This window comes from Chanos chanos, chromosome 9 (genome assembly GCF_902362185.1).
Source record: "Chanos chanos chromosome 9, fChaCha1.1, whole genome shotgun sequence".
Classification (NCBI taxonomy): Eukaryota; Metazoa; Chordata; class Actinopteri; order Gonorynchiformes; family Chanidae; genus Chanos; species Chanos chanos.
The window spans coordinates 10,719,061-10,739,105 of record NC_044503.1 but is presented as its reverse complement, the minus strand read 5'-3'; the positions used below and the strand labels follow the sequence as shown (position 1 = coordinate 10,739,105).

At 43.8% G+C, this 20,045-nt stretch overlaps 2 protein-coding genes across 2 annotated transcripts; both read left to right on the top strand.

The window, feature by feature from the left end:
• The first annotated feature begins 1,203 nt into the window (after positions 1–1,203).
• On the top strand, positions 1,204–15,002 carry prkar2aa (protein kinase, cAMP-dependent, regulatory, type II, alpha A). The gene is made up of 10 exons (XM_030784310.1): positions 1,204–3,066; positions 10,500–10,535; positions 11,717–11,853; positions 12,086–12,192; positions 12,449–12,602; positions 12,960–13,061; positions 13,434–13,508; positions 13,843–13,908; positions 14,019–14,157; positions 14,380–15,002. The coding sequence occupies exons 1-10, from the start codon at positions 2,808–2,810 to the stop codon at positions 14,502–14,504; spliced, it is 1,200 nt and encodes a 399-aa protein (XP_030640170.1). The 5' UTR covers positions 1,204–2,807; the 3' UTR covers positions 14,505–15,002.
• Positions 15,003–16,068: 1,066 nt separating this feature from the next.
• naa80 (N-alpha-acetyltransferase 80, NatH catalytic subunit) lies at positions 16,069–19,707 on the top strand. Its single transcript, XM_030785170.1, has 3 exons — positions 16,069–16,142; positions 16,438–16,494; positions 18,810–19,707. The coding sequence occupies exons 1-3, from the start codon at positions 16,069–16,071 to the stop codon at positions 19,705–19,707; spliced, it is 1,029 nt and encodes a 342-aa protein (XP_030641030.1).
• Positions 19,708–20,045: the final 338 nt, after the last annotated feature.

Genomic DNA, 20,045 nt, shown 5'->3' with positions numbered 1-20,045 from the left:
TTTAGCACACACAACGGAGGCATAATTTGGTTTACGCACCAAAAGGAAAACATCAAAGGACATCTATGACACTAACTATATTTAATACAGTTAAAATGAAGGCTTGTGTCTTTTTTTGTGTACAAATCCATAAATATCAATCCGAGGGGATTGGCCAGTAGATGGCACCATTTAATCACACCACCACGTCTGAAGCCACCCACGCATTCTCAAAGGGATTGGGGAGGAGAGCCGTTCCACCACCACACAGATTTGTCATGTAAAATCCTGTCAGTTATTAATGTGGATGAACGGGATTCTTTCCTTAGATATAAACAGAAACAGAAAAATAATTCTTGTTCTGCTCAGGTTGTGGATTACCTATTATTTATTGACAAGGGGGATCTGTCTCGGTCGTCAGTTTCTCGTAAGAGAAAAGAGTCCATAAATTCTGTTTGAAGCCCTCTTTCTGTTTTCTGATATCCCTTAGGCTACTTCATAATCGGGAAAACAGTTACTAGATGTAACAGTAATGCAGGCAGTTTTCTTTATTTTAACTGTCCACTCACACTTCCACTTCGTGCACTTAGGTACTGTTAAAACAGCCCTCTTGCGAGAGCAGTAACAGGAGGCTAGTTGAGTCCTTTAAAGGCGGCATGAGCTGGACAGAGGAATTAGAGATAGGTTCATCGTGGTCATGGTAACGGCTTTACCTGTAGCCTCAAGGTAAGGAGTCCCAAGAATAGAACGGCTGCTCTATATTTTACGCGCACTGCAACACGCGGTAGGGGAAATCCATCGTCTTGGCGTACATTAACTATGTTACGTGGGTAGTCCAATTGAAGTGGTATAAACACTTCTAGAGATGTTGTGGATTACTTTCACTTTAGTTAATTGCCGCTGAAAGGCAAACCTACCCGAAATTCGAGAACCACGTTCTTATATATGGAAGGTAATCAGTTAACAATTCAAATGGTTACTGTATCCCTTTAGATGCACGACAGAATCTAGATTAAAAATCAAGAAAAATCAGTGTAATATTATTATTTAGAATATAACACGAATCCCTCCTCTTCAAGGACCTACTAAACTTTTGTCAAATGCACCGGGCTGTCGTGTGATTGGTCAATCTGTAAGTCAATCAATGTTGTTCGCACTGGAAATAAGTGACCACGCCCCCAACCGCGAGGCGTGAAGCAGAAGGGAGCCAGAGGGAGGCAAAGGTTGTCAAGAGTAAAACCAGCATTTCCATGAATTTGATTTTTCAGCGTCGAGAGAAATAGCGTCTGTCCTTTGGAAACGTGGGAGAATTTATATCCGAAGACTGAACTTCATCTGTGACTTTCGTCTATATTGACAAAGAATTCACCGGTCTGGGATAGTTGCTTGGCTTCAGCCTATCTGGGATCTGTTGGCTTATGTATTTACTGGTTAGCAAACTGATCTGTGGTACTTGGTCGTTTATCGTTCATGAGGTGTTTTATGTAGTGTTATCCACTTAATTTCTTTGTTGCGCTAACTGAACTTCAACTTGTCTGCTGTTCCGTTTTAGCAAGACTATCTGTCACCCTTGTCCCACCCCTCCCGTTTATCTCTCAAGCGAGCAAACTGAGGTACTTGACAAGCTAGCTCCAACGTCTACGCTTCTAACGTTATCTCCCACGGGCTAAGCTGAGTGATCTCATTCGCAAGGCAAGCCTACAACCTAGCTACCTCTCTCCGTTTCGCATATTAGATTAGCTCAGCAGTGATCCCTGTAGTTAATTTTCCAACACAGTTTGCGTTTGTTGTTATACTGGCCAGAAAACTGGTGAGGAGGAGGAGGAGGAAGCCAGGGAGAACATAGCTCTCGATACATTAACGACGAAGGTATCAGTCAACTGTTAGCCGGAGATAAATCCACTCAGACGTAGCTAATAGATTGCCTTACCATAGCTCTGGAATTAGCCAGCTAACGGTTGTTAGTAGTCTCGACATCGTAAAGTAAGATTAGTCAGACACTTGTTAGGTTGGTTGAGTCAGACAGTTTGAATTATTTGTTACATATAGCTATAGCAGCCGGGCTAATGCATCGATAGAACAATTCTGTCGCCAGTTAAGTAAAATTATTTCTCTGAGCTTAAATCGAAACGCCACTCTTAGCAAGCGACGATTCCAATGGTTGTGAGACCGTTAGCTTGTACACGAAGGTAAGGATTTGGCCTTGCGAGCTGACAGTTAGCTTATCAGCGCGCATTGAATCTTGCCATATCTAAAACAACTTAACTTCACAGCAAGCTTTAAAATTGCAGGCTTATTTTGTGTATTCTCTTTTTTTCCTTCGCCGGCTTTAATTTGGAGCAGAAGCGTTGCTGATATTCAGAAGACACTGGATTTAACTTTTTGACTCGAACTACCCAAGTAGCTATCTTAGGTATAAGATAAGCCTGCCCCTGACTTAGATAGTTAACCTAGGTTAGTTAGCCAATATAGAATTTAGCGTATTTGAAAGCTTAGTTAACAGTTGCGATTGCTTGAAGTCTTTTGATTATAGGAAGTTATCTTGTTATATAGTTTGCTATTGTAAGTTCTGTGTATTCCTGTTCCTCGAAAGTGTAATCATATGTATTGGACCGTATTCTACTAATCTTCGCTTGCAAGAAAATTTATTGCAAGCACCGGTGAACTGCCTGCTAGCCTGCGAGCTAGCTCTCAAGTACTGTAACCTGTCAGCTGACGTTAGCTAGCTACATGGACTAATACAGAAGAAGTTTATCTATATTTTTGTACGAAAGCTCAAGAGCAATCTGACAAGAGGGCTTGCTAGATAACACCAGATCAGTTCAGTCATGAGTATTGAAATACCAGTTGGTCTCACGGAATTGCTGCAAGGCTACACCGTGGAGGTGCTACGCCAAAGGCCCCCGGACCTGGTGGAATTTGCTGTACAGTATTTCACTCGTATGCGGGATACCAGGAGCCAAGACGGGGCTGGGTCCGGGTCAGCTGCCAAAGCAGGCGGGAAAGGGGTTATGTTTGACGGCGAGCCGATGCAGACAGAGTCGAACGGGGACGAGGATGATGAAGACGACGACTCTGACTTTGAGCGTAAGTATCAAAGCTAGATACGCATGGCGGTTGCTTGTCATTTTTTGATCTTAGGTGGAACTGGCAGTATTGTACTTTCTTGTCGATAGCAGCAATAACACTATTCAGCCGCTCACTTAACATGTACTTGCACAATATGAAAACGTATGTGAGTTGTCTCTCATTGGACCTGTCCGGGCATTCACACTTTTAGCTCTCCATGTGTTAGATTTTACATACTGTCGGTAATGCAGTTGGTGATTTGATTGTGCCGGTGCGTAGGCTAGAGATGGCAACCAACGCAGTCTATTCAATCTCCGCAATATAATTACATTCTAGCTCCGCAGTATAACAACTTGAGCCTAAGCGTGGCATCCTCAGCCCTGATTTAGATCTGGCACAAGATATATATTAAAAGTGGAGAATCCACATCCTCTTTGTTTTCTTATACACTAAGAATTAACCTCAACCAGTAGCCGTCGCCCTCTGCATTCCCATTTTGACGCTTGTGTTGCCTCAAATCGATTGCGCTCAGTGATTGGTTGCCGGTGCAGCTACCGGTACAGTTGTGCAGGTTGTGTGTGAACATATGAATGGATGTAATTTGGTCATTGAGAACGCGAACGCAGATTTTTTATAATGGACAGATGTGCGCCGGCGTACATCAAAGGCCTCTTCTTCTTTTATCTTCCATTCGTTTAATTTATGCTTGATCGGTTCAGTTCTTTTGTTTTCCTTTTACAACGCTCAGACCATAAGAGTTAATGTTGTAAAAAAAAAAAAAAAGCACAGAGATCTTTGGATTATTTGGATTTTACATTTCATTGAATGATTCATCCTAAGAGAACACTGGATGCAGGAGATAATGAAATGTAACTGAATGTAAACAGTGCTGTGTTAAATTCAGAATAGCTGAGATATGAATTTGTCATAAACTGTCAGTTATGTAATGAATAGTAGTGCCACTTGGCTATGTAAAAACACAGTCCAGTACAACCAACAACAGTTAAGCCAGTCAGAATTCATTTGCTCAGATTGTGTATGTGAGTGTCTGACAGAGAAAGAGAGTGTAATGTAGCTGAGTACATTTCCCATGGCACATGTAGGCCTAGCTGATGCTGAGATAAGCTGCCTGTCAGTCATCACACGTTACCAGCCGTCTCTTGCACGCCTGTCTTAGCTGGCGTGTTTTTGAGACGGGAGAGAAAGATGCAGTGGTGTAACACATCCAAATCTGTTAATCCTGTTGCCTCAGCTGGTGCAATATCTAATATTTATCAGTGTGTGCATGGATTACTCAGTGTAATTTGGTTTCAAGCTTGTGAATCCTACTTTTTTGTTTCGTCTTTACTGTTACTGGTAGATTAGATTTATGGAGTTTTAGCTCGACAGATCAAAGTGGGGAAACCCCTGACTTGTCAAAATGTTATGAGTATAGTGAGTCTTAGGCCAATAACTCCAGGTTAGTAACCCATGGTGGTTATGTTGAGAGAAAGTAAGGGAAGGGTTGAATGATTTAACAGAAATTGAAGGAACAGTCTCCTAACTTGCCCATTAGAAATGTTTGCTGCCCAACAGTGGAACTGCAGTGTGTCTCTGTTCCAGGATCCAGACTGTGTGATTGTAATGTTGTTTGTGGCCTTAGAGCAGAGTCACAAACACACATCATTAACTGTGGAAAAATCTGAAGAGCATTCCTGAAAGTCCCCTCCAGTGTTAAGGAGGCTCAAAATCAGTTTCTGCTCTCTATGTGCTATCCAGTGGAAGGATCCTAAGGGGTGTGTATAGAAGTTACTGTGTTTACAGTAACCTCAGAGGCATGCAGGCCTTGGCTGTAGCGGCCTTCATTTAACTGAAATGCTTAAGTCAGCAGTTATTTTAGTTCCTTGATTTAGTCAGCATTTCCCTTAACCACACTGTTCATTAAAGAAGCTGTGATGAGGTTTCCAGGTAAAAGCCACCTGTTGCATTGTGTTTCATGCCTACATATATTCTGTATGTGTTCTAGGGAGAAAACAATTTTGGTAGACTAGTCAGTCCACTGATAAGATATCACTCTAGATAATTCGGCCTCTGTGATTATGGTGATATGCATGCATGGGATTGTTTGTTTGCTGTGTGTGTGTGTGTGTGTGTGTGTTTACATGATGCCCTTTTCCTTTAGCTGAGCAGATGTATTTGCATATAGGTTAGAGCCTCGAATGTGACATCCTGGCCTCAGGGTATTGTGGTATGATGATGACTTGATCAGCGTGTGACCTGTGTAGTGACGGAAATCTGATATGCCACTGTATTCTAATGCAGCTCAGTTCATGGGGAGAGATTGGAGGGAATTGCTAGTGCTAAAGTGGTGAACCGTGATGCTTATGCCCTGAACACCAACACGCCACTCAGTATCAGTGTATTTGTTGCCTGGGATAATGTATTTGCAAGCAGCTGCCAGATTAATGAAGAATGTTCTTTTTTATCTTTAAGCATTTTTAAGCTTAAAAAAAATAACACATTGGAACAAAATGCCCCTATGCAGATTTTCAGATCATTAGATGCGTGTCTGTGCACACGTGTGTGTGTGTGTGTGTGTGTGTGTGTACGTGTGTGTGTGTTGGATTTCCACGGTGATACTGGCACCCGGGTTTGGATAAGAATCTGAACTTTGGCACTTCCTCATTCTCTGTGTTGTTCTCTCCAACTGGGGCCAAATGAGGAAGAACAACTTAACTCATCTCTCATTCTGTTTGTCCTTCACATGCTCGCACACCTAGACCAAGACCTGCCATAGTCAGAGATCAGCTGAGGCCTCCCAGCCTGTCTGCGCAGGGACCATACAGTCATCACGACAGGTCATGATGTCTCGTGGCATCTGATAAGGGTTTGAAGCATTCCACAGGGTTTCTGCATTTGAACAAGAACATCCTCAGCTGTCATCCAGTGCAGTATACGCTCCCAAGCATCCAGCTTTTCACACCAGAATTATCAGTCGTGTCACTAGATTTATAACATTCAGTGTGTAACTGTAGAGGCACAGTCAGTTAAATGTTTCACCCATGGGTCAACATGTGTTGTTTCCTGTCTAAAAAGCTGTTTCATTTTTTGCTTTACCTCATGATATCGTTTCAGATGTGTGCGTTGTCGCCAGTGTTTCCACGGTAACACGTTCAGTACAGAAGTTTGTTGTGATCACGGTTGTGATGCGTTTCTTTCGACGAACTGACTTGAGACCCGCCAAGAGGTTCGGGACATGGTGTTCTGCTCGCGGCAGTGTCGGCGCTCGTTCGGACTGGGATTGCCGAGCCCAGTCGTGTCACCTCCCGTTAAAAAAAAAAAAAAAAAAAAAAAGGCTCATCAAGATACAAGGGTCTATGAAGAGAAAGAATGAGGAAATCGGTGAACTTTTCCCCCTGACTCCACCCTTCATTTACTGGTTAGTTGAATGCCAAGAATAGAGAACTTAGTCTGTTTGATTGTTTCATGACCTGCCCACGTCAGAACCATTCAATTCCAAAAGCACAACCAGAGCAAAACTGTCGCAACAAAAAGATACAGTTTTGTACTTCACCTCCGTGTAGATGCGCACCCTAAACAGGCATCAAATGGTCTATTGAAGCTACTTTTGTGTTTTAAATGTATTGCACTCATTCTTGGGTTGCTAGGATACATTGACCTACATTTGTGAATGCTCTCAGTAACTTGTTCGAAACATCAGTTTACTTTTCTAAAAGTGCTTAAAGCGTTCAGCAGGAGGTCAGAGGTCAAACAGGATGAGGAAGAACCTCATATCCTCACTATTGTTGCCTTGAACAATTTGGTTAAGTTTACAGGTGGTTTGGTTTATCTTTTTTCTTTTCCTCTTAGTCGTTTCACCACGCACAAGACATGAACGCGCACACTCGGACACGCACACGTAGACAAGGACATGAACACAGCTGCTTAGCTTGAGTGACATGCTGGTCCTTCAATCTGATTAGTGGAGGTGGCTTAGGGAGAGGGGGTCAATGGGACAGTCACTGAACGACCAGGACGGACAGAGTTCTGCATGTTTGAGTTGAGGATGGATATGCTCCTTTGGCATGAAATTTGTCTGGGAGAATTGTGACCTCCATTAACCAATCAGAGAGCAGATGAAGTGAACGGACCGTGGCCTTGTCTAATCAGAGAGCAGATAGTGTCCAGAACCAATGTCCTTGCCCCGTGGGGCATGATATCTCGCTATCTCTCTTTCTCTCTCTCTCTCTCACACTCACACACACACAACTACTACACTGTCTTTCAACTCGTGCCTATTGATATCAGCACAGACCTATATACCTTACACAAGCAGTGTCCTTTGAGATGAGTGTTGAATAATTTTGCTCAGTAACTCCAAGGCAAGCAAGATCGGTTCCCTCAGTGTTCTCGTAATTCCCCGTCCCCAGGAGAAAGTACTGTCCGTCTGTTCTGTCTCTCCTGCTGCCTTTCACTTACTCTCTTTCTACAGCATTAAGACAATTAATCTTCTTCAATAGTCAGGAAAGGGTTAAACCAGCCAGTACAAAACAGGACAGGGCCACTGCCTTTTAAGGGATTGAGTGTGCAGTAGAAATAGAGAGAGGGAGAGGGAGATAAAGAGGGGGAGGGATAGTTAAAGAGGGACAGAGAGAAAGCGAGGGAGTGGGAAAGTGAGTGTGAGAGAGAGAGAGAGAGAGAGCATGGACACATCAGGATTGATTGCAGCAGGAAAAGAGAATGGGGGTGGAGGGAGAAAGACAGAAAAAGAATAGGAGTGGACTTTATTTGTTTGGTCCTTGTTGGGTTCTTTTTTTTTTTTTTTTTTTTTTTGGTTTTAAATGAGCCTCAGATACATTAGCTTGCAGATCTCTGTGGAATAGTAAGATCACCACAGACATATGGCTTTCAACAAACACAGCCCAATTCTCAGGCCACTGTAAACTCACATACACACTCAAACAAACATCATAAAATATGTATGAGACTAGATGGTAAAAATGACTGCTTGTTTGTGTCCTGCCGGAAACTTCATAAGCTTGTTTAATTGATCACCTCCTGCTTCTGAAAGAATTATTTTCAGTAGAAGAACAAGTGTGTTCTCTGAGTAATTTGTGCTTTTTTTTTTTTTGACTTTCACATGACATGTGCGGCTTAGAGCGGTGAGAACGGAGCGTTCTGATTCTCCTGTCCCACAATGCATCTCTTTACCCAGCCCTAAGCCCACTGTAGCCAATCCATCTGGCCAATGGCTGGAGCCATGACACGCTATGCATGCTGGACTGACGAGGTGGAATGCCTGCCGGCTTCTGTAGAGAAAAACCCCTACTCTCTCTCTCTCTCTCTCTCTCTCTCTCTCTGTGTCTCACACACACACACACACACACATTTAGGAAAACCTGAAGTATGGCACCAAACACACTAACTCTCTCTCCCTGTATCTCCCTGTGTAACAGGCCCTCAGATACACACTCAGACGACGTGGGTTGATATTGGCCAGTTGTGTGTTAAAGTGTTTGACTCACACTGGCAAGAGAAGAAGGAGAGAAAATATGGATAGAAAGAGATGGAGAGAAAATCAGAGTTAAAAAAAGACTCCAGCGGCGACAGCAGCAGTGTGTGTGTATAAGCCTTGTCTTACTCCATTCAGCACTGCTAATTGAACATGCCACTCCTTTAAACACACACAAGAGATTATCTGTCTGCCATCACCCAATATTTATTTCATCAGAAATGTTTATAATGGATATTAATACCACACTCTCAAGGGGATCAAAGGAAATGAATTCTAAGTGCAGTTAGCAATTTTTTTTTTTTTTTTTTTTTTTTTTTGCATCTTTGGACTAAACACAATTAGGCTCAGTGACTGTAATGCTCATCTGTGCTGGGTCTCTGTTGGAGGTGTAGGATGTCTCCCTTCATACACTCTTAGAAGAATATAGTTAAGAAAGAACTGTCCCAAATTCCCACTTTTCTGGTGTTGTATTTTCATTTCCTCCCCGTCCTCTTGTTCACCGTCAGTCTCGTGGAGTGCCACCTGTCCACACGGCATCAGCATTAAGCCCAATTTAACAGAGTGATGCTCAGGGATCATCTGCACCAGCGCCTTTTAGCTCTCCCTTTCTGTCTTTTTTTTTTTTCTGTCTTTTTTTCTGTCTTTTTTTTTTTTTTTTTTGGTCACATTATTTCCCTCTCTCTCTCTCTCTCTCTCTCCACTTCCTTCGTGTTACTCTTCTTCTCGCTCTCCCTCTCCCTCTCTCCTTCCTTTGCGCCCTCCCACTATGTCTGTTCTGTTTCTCTCCTGCACTCTCCTTCTGGGTATTTCCGTCTCTGCTTCTGCTGTCTGTCTTCTCTCTCTGAGTCTCTCTGTCTTCTCTTTTTCTGTGGGTGTTTTTTTTTTTTTTTGGGGGGGGGGGGGGTGTTCAGGGGTAGAAGTGCTGTGGGGTGTTGTTATGGCAATGTGGAGGTCTTCCTTGTATTTTGTTGTCATGGCAACTTCAGCCACTTGATATCCGCCACACGTGATTGCTGGAGCACCTCATCTCACGCTCCCTCTTCTCCTTCTCTCTCTTTCACACACACACAGACACACCTGCAATTACACTCACAATTCCCCATATTCACTGCCCTAATACGTGATTCACTCTGATGATACACTCTTCAGCAGACCTCCATTTAACTCTGCGTACACACACACACACACACACAGCTTTTAACATGTAATGCAGCATGTGTTGTTTCAGTAATGCATGGCTGAGTGGCGTCAGGAGTGAATATGAGTGTGTCAGTCACAGAGAGGATCTCACAGAAAGGCCCAGGGAGATTTTTTTTTATTATCTAAGGCTCAGTAATTGATCTATATATCGTGGAGAATTAGTCAATGGATGGAGTTAATGGAAATGTCCAACAGAGCTCATTATCACCACTGTTGTGACTATTCTCAGTGGGGAGGTGGGGTGCGCGTGCACGCGTGTGTGTGCGCACGCACAAGTCTGTGTGCTTGTGCTTGTGTGTGTGTGCGCGTGTCTCGCTGAAGGTGTTAGTGAGGCAAAACGTGTATGTGTGTTAAAAAGCCCCAGAGTCACACCCCAGGATTAATGGATTGTAGCGGAGTGGCGATAAAAGTGAGAGAAATGGAAGAAGAGAAAGACAGATCCCGAGGCTGTGGTTTGGACACAGTCACTATAGTTTGTCCAAATGCGCTGTCTCTCTCTCTCTCTCTCCCCTACAAATATACACACACACACACACTTTTTCAGTTTTAATGGTAATGATAAACTTTTAGCGCCCCTCAAGGCCAGACTGCTGCCTACACAGAAACAGGGGAGTGTGTTTCGTGTAGACTTTTCCAGCTGGACTACTTGCGTATGTTTAGGTGAGAGAGGTTAGCTCAGTGGTTGCACTGATATGTGAAATGTGAACATTCATTAACTTGCTCTCTTTCTATTCTTCTCTCTTTTTTTTTCCTCCAGCCCCTCCCCCCAGCAGATTTAACCGGAGAGTGTCGGGTGAGTTCTGTTTGACGTCATTGCTCTAATCATGTGATTTGTTTAAGTGTGTGTGTGTGTGTGTGTGTGTGTGTGCGCGCGTGCGCGCGCATGTGTGGGCTTTGAGTGAGAGATCTGATAAGTGCCTATGCCTTCTGTCTGTCATTTCCCCTTTGTGTGTATATACGTGTGTGTGTGTGTGTGTGTGTGTGTGTGTGTGTGTGTGTGTGTATGTGTATATATATATATGTGTGTGTGTGTGTTTGTGTTACTGTAATTACAGCTGCCACATGGCTGTGTGAACTCCTTACTTAGACCCCCTGATGTGTGTTACAGTAAAAGTCTTCCCCTGATCTGACATTTAAATGTGGCGTGACAGTGTGGGGTGTTCTAATCTCCCATCGTTGTGTGACATTTGTGAAATACCTGAACAGAGTGTACATGGGGGAACTGGAAAGGCAGTCTTTGGACAATGCTGAAAGCATGCCATCCATTTAATCTGATTTTAACAGTCCGGATCATCCAAAACGGGCATACAGATCATTCTCCTTTGGCCCACAGTTGAAAGTTTAAGCTTACCAAGTTCATGCAATTTCTCATGCAGCCATTTCAAATCAGCGACACAAGTGTTTTAAAAGCGTTGTCTGTCTTATCTGACGTCAGGGTTAATATAATATGGTTCTGCATGAGGTTGGTTGTGTGCCTGTGTTTTAGTGTTTATGGAACTCTGTGTCTGTAATGTCTGTGTCTGTTAATGTAAGATGGTTCTGTGTGAGGTTGGTTGTGTGCCTGTGTTTTAGTGTTTATGGAACTCTGTGTCTGTAATGTTAATGTAAGATGGTTCTGTGTGAGGTTGGTTGTGTGCCTGTGTTTTAGTGTTTATGGAACTCTGTGTCTGTAATGTTAATGTAAGATGGTTCTGTGTGAGGTTGGTTGTGTGCCTGTGTTTTAGTGTTTATGGAACTCTGTGTCTGTAATGTTAATGTAAGATGGTTCTGTGTGAGGTTGGTTGTGTGCCTGTGTTTTAGTGTTTATGGTACTCTGTGTCTGTAATGACTGTGCTCTTGCCCTGAGTGGAATGAAAAAACTCCTGTCTCACTGTGTGAAAGGGTAGCTCCTGTTCTCTAGAGGGTGTGAACCGTAAAACGTAACCCCCCCCCCCCCCTCTTTCACATGTCTAACGCTGACGCTCTTCCCTGCAGTCTGTGCCGAAGCCTTCAACCCAGACGACGATGAGGAGGACACAGAGCCGCGGATCGTCCACCCAAAAACAGACGAGCAGCGCTGCAGGTTACAGGAGGCCTGCCGAGACATTCTCCTGTTTAAAACCTTGGACCAGGTACACGCCAACACACACACACACCAGCACTCAACTGTGCTCGGCGCCAGACTGTTCAAAAGCCCTTTGCCAAACCCTGACTCGCTCTTTCCTTCTGCTCTGTCTCTTGCCTCTCTTACATGTGCTGAAAGTAAACTTACAATAGTGGATCTTTCTCTCTCTCTTTCTTTCTCTCTCTGTCTCCCTCTCTCTTTCTCTCGTTCTCTCTCTCTGTCTCTCTCTGGGGTAACAGGAACAGTTCTCAGAAGTGTTGGATGCCATGTTTGAGCTGCGTGTACAGCCAGAGGAGCATGTCATTGACCAAGGCGATGATGGGGACAACTTCTACGTCATTGAGAGGTGGGGCGCACGGCCGCGCGTTTCCTCCCCCACACAAACCTTTGTCTCTCCCTCTCTCCCCTGCTCTTTGTCTCATTCTGTTTTTGTGGTGTTCTGGGTTTTGTAATACCATCTCAGATTGGTATTACAAGCAAATTTAGCAAATGAATATAATTTTAATAATGAGATGTTGTGAAAAACATTGTGTGCTGTAATGTAATGTGTGTGTGTGTGTGTGTGTGTGTGTGTGTGTGTGTGTGTGTGTGTTCTGCTGTAGGGGAGTCTATGATATCGTGGTACAGAAGGATGGAGTTGGCTGCTGTGTTGGCCAGTATGATAATAAAGGCAGTTTCGGTGAACTGGCTCTCATGTACAACACACCCCGTGCTGCCACCATCATCGCCAAACAGGAAGGAGCCCTCTGGGGACTGGTGAGGAAAGCCTGTGTGTGTGTATGAGAGAGAGAGAGTGCTTGGTTGGTTTTGACTTGTTTTTGTATGTGTGTGTGTGTGTGTGTGTGTGTGTGTGTGTGTGTGTATCAGTTCTACCTGAGGCTGTAGCACCACCCTGTGGAGATGTAACATGCATTAATAACACACTTAAGGTCGTACAAACATACTTAGTTCCATATTATGCCATAGATGACTGTTAGGAAATTGGTTCTAGAACAGTCTTGAAATACCTGTTTCCATTCCTTGTCAGGTTACGTGAGGATATTTAGTAGACGTTATGTGAGCAAATGTTTAGGGTGGAATTTCACTCTGCGTGTGTGTGTGTGTGTTTTGTAGGACCGGGCGACGTTCCGTAGACTCATAGTGAAGAATAATGCAAAAAAGAGGAGGATGTACGAGACCTTCATTGAGTCTGTTCCACTTCTCAAGTCTCTGGAGGTGAAGAGAGGGGAGGGGAGGGGAGGGAGAGAGACAAGAGCTTATTTTAAACTTGGACAGAGACACATACAGCCAAAGTGATCTGTTTTACAAATATTATTCTTCCCTCTTTCCTCCCTCTGACTCACTCTACCTTTTCCTTCTTTCTCTCATCACTGCTCTTTATCTCCCACCTCCACATCTCCCTCCCTCTCTCTCTCTCTCTCTCTCTCCCCCTCCCTCCCTCTCTCCCTCCCTCTCTCTCTCTCTCCCTCTCTCTCTCTCTCCCTCTCTCTCTCTCTCTCTCTCTCTCTCTCTCTTCCATTCTGCCCCCCCCCCCCTCTGTCTCACTATCTCTCTTTTTCTTTCTCTCTTCCCTCCTTTCTTTCTCAGGTATCAGAGAGGATGAAGATTGTTGATGTTTTGGGGGTGAAGTCTTATCAGGATGGTGAGAGAATCATTATGCAGGTTAGTGTCTGACTCTGAGGGAAAAAAACATTCATCAGAGGGCGTAATCTCATTCAGAGTTCGTGCTCTTCTAATATGGGCTATACATAGCCTACCATTGTTAAGCAGAAGCGAGAACCTCTGGCCAGGAGCATATGAAATCCCCTCTTTTTTAATGCCAAAACAATGTCACAGGCGTCAGAGTTATTGTAGAGTTATTTTTGGTCTGTTCATATGCTGCTGGTTATAGTACAGTCCTTTGCTAGGGCAGAGCAAGGTGAAAAGCTTATTGGAGTGAAATCAGCATTGATTGCATGTTATTAAAGTTGATGATTACGGGTTGCTTTACCGCCAGGGTGACATGGCCGACTGCTTCTACATCGTGGAATCTGGAGAGGTGAAGATCATGATGAAGAGCAAAGTGAGTTGAATTTGTCTTTCTCTTCTTTCTTTCCCTTTGCGGCCTCACATGCTGAAGTAGGTCATCTGTTTCTCTCTCTCTCTCTCTCTCTCTCTCTTTCTCTGTGACAGACGAAAGCAGATCAGCAGGACAATGCTGAGGTGGAGATCGCCCGCTGCACTAGGGGGCAGTATTTTGGAGAGCTGGCCCTGGTCACCAATAAACCTCGTGCTGCCTCCGCATATGCAGTGGGAGACGTCAAGTGTTTGGGTATGTCCTGTCTCCGTTCTATATGTGTGTGTTTGTGATTTTTACTGCAAGCCTGTTCAGGTTTTACAGATAACCATATAATATGATTTTGACAACTTAGTTTTCTTAGGCTGTATTTTGTCTTTTCCTCTGAGCGGTGTGTAAGACTAGGAGAAGGTTTAAGTGTGTGTGTACCACTGATGGTTGTGTGTGTGTGTGTGTGTGTGTGTGTGTTTGTTTCAGTGATTGACGTGCAGGCGTTTGAGCGTCTCCTGGGCACCTGTAAGGAGATTATGAAGAGGAACATCGCTCACTACGAAGAGCAGCTAGTCGCTCTGTTTGGCTCCAGCATGGACCTAAGAGACTGACAGACTGTCCGTGCCTTACATGTACACACACACACACACACACACACAAACACACACACGCTCTAACTCACTCACACCCAGCTTCAGTCACATCTATACACACACACACACACCTCCACGTCATTGCTCATACACATAGTTTATACACATGAACAAACCATTTTGTAAACACACACTCCTTTTTATGCTCACACACATAGACACAGACACACACACTTCTGAGGTGTTCACGATGCACAAAAACTCATTCAAAACACAACCGTCCGTGTCAACCACTCAGTATGAAAACATGAGATAAAAGCATTACCGGTCCTCCTTGTGTGACCCTGAACCAAACACAGCCAAACAAAGGACAGTGACATACAGACACACACACACACACAACACATACACACACACTGACTTCACCCTCTCAAAACCCTCAGCCAAGGACCCATCCATACTCACAAACACACACACATCACTCTGTCACTCACACTTGCAAAAAATAAAATGATTTAAAAAAAAGCTAACCTGGGGAAAAATATAAATTAAAAAAAAAAAAGACAATTAAAATTCTTTGAATGGAAAAAATGCACAAAAAGAGAAATGTAAAAGAAGTTTTAGAAGCATTTTCTGATGATGAGAAGCTTTGATAAACACTTATTTAAATAAGACGTTTCCTCTTTCTTGAAAGCTCTCCTGCTGTTGGTGCATTGATTTAGTGCTGGTGGTTTCCACGACGACCTGATGTTGGGTCCTCGTCTCTTTCACAGAACTCCACATATGTTGTATTGAGTAATGTATTATTACTATTATTATTATATTGATTATTTTTGTTTGACTTCGCCGAAACGTCACCTCTATGGAGGATGTGGAACAGATCTAGTGCTTATTCTCCTTGGTCAGCCTGGATGAGTTGTTCTGAAAACAAATAAAGCAGACATTTTGGTAATATGCAGTGGTTTTTGTTTTTTGTTTTTTAGGGTTATTAACATATGTTTTAGAGAGAGGGACAACAAGCTACCGCCACACATGGATGTTATCATGAGGTTGTACAGTTGGGTGTGTGTTGTGTGCTGGGAATTCAGCAGCTGATGTCATAACCTGACGTCACACTTTAAAAACTTACAGCTCAGTTCGGGTGTTAGTGAGTGGGGTTTGGGGTGCTGCACTTTGAAAAAGTATGGATTATTTTCTTTTTAATGGCCTCGCACATAATTTGTAAAGTGGCAGGCTTTTTTTCACCCTTACTGTAGGCAGCTTTGGCTGACGTGTTGCCTTGCATGAAAATCAAATAAAACAAGGCTTTACAAATTCTGGGCTGAGACTTCGCTAAGACTGAACTTATACGACTGAAGGCGTATGTCGCACGTATCAGAACTTGTCCTATGTTGAAAATACACTCCCGTCCACTAGTAGGCAATATGTCTCTTTTCACCGTACGAACTTAGCCAACCAAGAGGGTTGTCGACTGTTCTCTGCAACCGGCAGATAACACATGCCCATTTCAAGAAATGAACTCCGGTTTCTAAAACGTTAGCGATGCTAGTTTGATATACAGTTCTAAGGTCGATCCTGGGTAATGTCGATGATAAATCTGGCACAATCATCAACGTATCTGGCGGACAGGACAGAGAAGAAAGATCGGAGTAACATGTATGTATCAGTGCGTCTCAGTCACACATCAGAGGAGTCGTTTTCCTCATATGCACGGAGACAGATGTGTGTAATGCCAAACAATTCCTTTGATTTAGCTCAGGTTTGGGATTAATGTACTGGAACAGAATGGCTCTCTTTTAAAGTTGATCGAAATACAGGAATGGTATGCGAGAGATGGTGATTATTTTCGATACAGCACAACTGTTGAGTCCCACACACATACCATATTTAGAAATGGAGTAGAGTCAACTTGTGTAGCTCGTTGCGCCCTCTCCCTGTCAAAATCTGACAGTTCGCCTTTGCTCCGTCCCGTGTCTAATTTACGGGCTTTCCGACAAGTCGAGTTAAGGTGACTGTTAAGGGGCCACAGTGGGACACCGCAAACCCATTTTCCCTCCCCAGTGCGTCATACCGACTTTTTACTTATTTTTAGTTAGTGGTCATACTGAGTTCTTTCTGAGGGTTTGACATACAATTCGTTTACATCTGTTAGCGATCAGAGGTTTGCTGTCATTCAATTCACTGTCTCCGGCATGGACGGATGCAGCAGAACTAGGCATTGCAGACACACTGCCTAACAGACTTGGTTGCTGAAAGAGAGTTGCCACATCCATAATGCAACAACTTTTTCCCTCCTACAATTTCCACAGTAACCCCCCCCATAAGATAACCAACTGATGACTTCATGATAACACGCTAAGCTTTTAATATCACATTTATTGGCCAGATAGGATGACATCTCTTGTTTCTGAAACATATTAGCTTTGACACATTCTACCACACGATTGTCACCCTAGCTTTTATTAGCACTTAGACTTTTAACTTGTTCCTGCTTGAGCAGCTGAGGTCAAGTCTTTAGTTTCCTGGTCGTATCCCACTAACTCAACAGTATTTCTGAAGTAGCACAATACATTCTGCGTGGCTCTCTCACATCACAGAAAGTAAGTCTCTCTGAAATTTACTCAGTGTTTTTATTTTGCATCGTGTTCTTGTCTAAGACCTGTTGACATGTGACAAATATTTGTTTGACTACTTGAGAAAAGAAAAAATCTACTTGCCTGGGTTGAATTAATACTCACTTCTTCCACCAAGGGAGTGGAGTTTGACTTTGACGAGTGGAGTACCTGACCTTTTAACTGTACGACATTTCTCTCTTTTTTTTTTCTTTTCTTTTTTTTGACAACGCTATCAAAAGTGTCATCTGAGAATGAATCAACAGCTAGAAATGATTTTTCTACATTTAGTCCATTAAACTAATGTGAAAGTTTTACAAACTCTGCTCCTCAGACGGACGGTGGTGAGTTCGGTGTCGGTTGTATCACCAGTCAGCAGTCAGGTTTTATGTTGCAGTTACTCCACTAGATATCCATAACTGAGTTAATTACATTATAGTAAGCTGGTGTCTAAATTCAAGTGTTTCAAATTTTACAACTGTTAAATATTACTATATACACATGACATGGATACAGAATTCATTTTCATTTATGAGGCAGCATTCACTGGAGCAGTATCTGGTCTGAAGGTAGATGATTCATTTGGCTCTTTGTGTAGAAGTGAAGCAAGCTTGAGTTGAAGGGCTCACCAGGGACTCGCACCAGAGACATGGTCAGAGAGTGTGATCGCGATCATAACACTTCGAGCTGTCGGCAGCTCTGTCTTCTTTACTGATGGACTGCGGTTGCCATGGTAACAGTAGAGGTTAGCCCCCTTTTGACCAAAAAGCTGCTCAAAATGTTCTTTCCACCAAATAAGGAAGCCCTTTTTCGTTCGCTGGCGGGCAAGCGGGAATGTGTAATGCGTGTTGCAGAAAGAGAAGATAGAATGTGTCGGGAAACAAGGTGAAGAAACTTCCCTAAAAACGAATCCAGATACCGTGTTGTGTCACTCAGTTTTGAGTGTAATCAACTGTTTTACCTCGGGGTTCCGGCAGGCAGAGTTTTTAAGACTTTAGGTCTGAAATTTTCAAGAAAATGTATGACTTTGATTTGACTATGAGCTCGTCAATTTTTTCAGCTGCAGAGACTTTCTATAGTTTTCTGAGCACTTTACATAAGACAGCTGAAATGAAAAACCATCACACACTTCACTATATATAGTAATGGAAACAGGTTCACAGTGGGTTTTTCTGTTGGTATCTGGAAATTGAACTTTTAAGTACGAAGAGCCTTTCTGTTGCTTTACATCTAGGCAGTGGCCTCGGTGTAAAAGGACCTTGTTTTGAAACTGCACCTGCTTCACTCACTAAGTGCTTGAACTGCTTGGCACTCCCGAAGATTTCGATGGTCGTTTTATCTTTTTTTTTTTTAATCTGCAGTGGTGCATGAGCTGGAGATCATGGCCAGAAAACTGTCTGTCTTACACACGTGCGATCAAACGCCTGCATCTGTCTTGCTCCCTTTAACCTCGTGCATTGCATGGTTCTTCATTTACTGTGTAATTTATAAAAAATAAAGTACAAATTAGTTTTGAAAACATAGTTGTGTCACCAGCGTTCATGTGTCAGATGTAACTGTTTACAGTATATTTAAACCATGCCTCGGCGTTTGTAATGGCCCTTTCTTATCAAAGCTAATTTACCGTGCTCAGGTCGTTGACCTCTGGCCTCTCTCCTGACCCCATGCCCCGTCGGTGGTAATTGTTTCGGGGAACGGGGTCGACCTGCAGGTGCGATGGCGAGTTGCGTGTGGTGCCGCTGCATGAACACTGGGACCAGCTGGAGGCGTGTGCCGAACTGTTAAACGAACAGTGGAAAAGGAGCATTGGTGCCCGTGTGCATTCCCTTAAACAATCCTGCCATGAGTTCCCTGTCTGCCTGCTTCTTATGGAAGGAGGGCGTGGCCAAAGTAGACTGCTGGGCCACGCCCGTCTGTCTCGCGTGCTGGGCAGCCGAAGCCTGTTCGTGGAGTCGGTGGTGGTTTCGAGCGCGAAGCGCGGGAAGGGGTACGGCAGAGCCCTGATGGAGGGGGTGGAGAACTACGCCCGTGGCAGGGGCTGTACGCGTCTGTGTCTGACGACCCATGACAAGCAGCACTTTTATGCACACCTGGGCTTTGTGTTGTCTACTCCAGTGCAGAATGTTGGAGCTTTGGCCTCGTTCATGCCCATGGAGCTTCTACACAAGTTCTGCAGGACGTCAGAGAACCAAGGGGAATCTGCCAGATTGGCGTCTAGGCCTGTCTCAAAAACACCCAACCAAGGCCAACCTACTGCTCTCGCTCCATCTTCAAATGCTTTACTACCTCCTCCCCCTCCTCCTCCTCCACCTGCTCTCTCTCTGTCCTCTCCACTTCTGCCTCCCCCACCACCTCCTCCTGTTGCTCCTCCACCACCTCCTCCCCCTCCTGCTCCTTCTCTTTCCTCCCCTCCACCACCACCTCCCCCTCCTGCTCCTTCTCTTTCCTCCCCTCCACCACCTCCTCCTCCTCCTGCTCCTTCTCTTTCCTCCCCTCCACCACCTCCTCTCCAGCCTCAGTCTTGGACTCCAGTAGTTCAGACACTGGAGCAGACTCCATACACAGACAACAGAGGTTTGCCCATCTTCTGGATGCACAAGGATATCTAAAGACTGCTTAACTTTTGAGCACTGTGCAAGAACACTGCTACTACCGGCTGAGTCTTCACACACACCCACACCCTAAAAATGTTACTGTATATGATAATATCTATCACACCCAGACACGTGTTTTTTTCATATCATAACCCACACATCAGTCATATTTACATGAGTGGTTTCTTTTTTTCTTTCTTTCTTTCTTTCTTTCTTTCCGTCTTGCTCTCTGTTTTGCTCTTTTTTTTTTTTACTCTTTTTCTTTCTCTCTGTTTACCCTCCTCTTTTCCCAGCCCAAACATACCATCAGACAAATGTAACAGCTCACTGGCTGGACAACAAAGTTTTTTTCT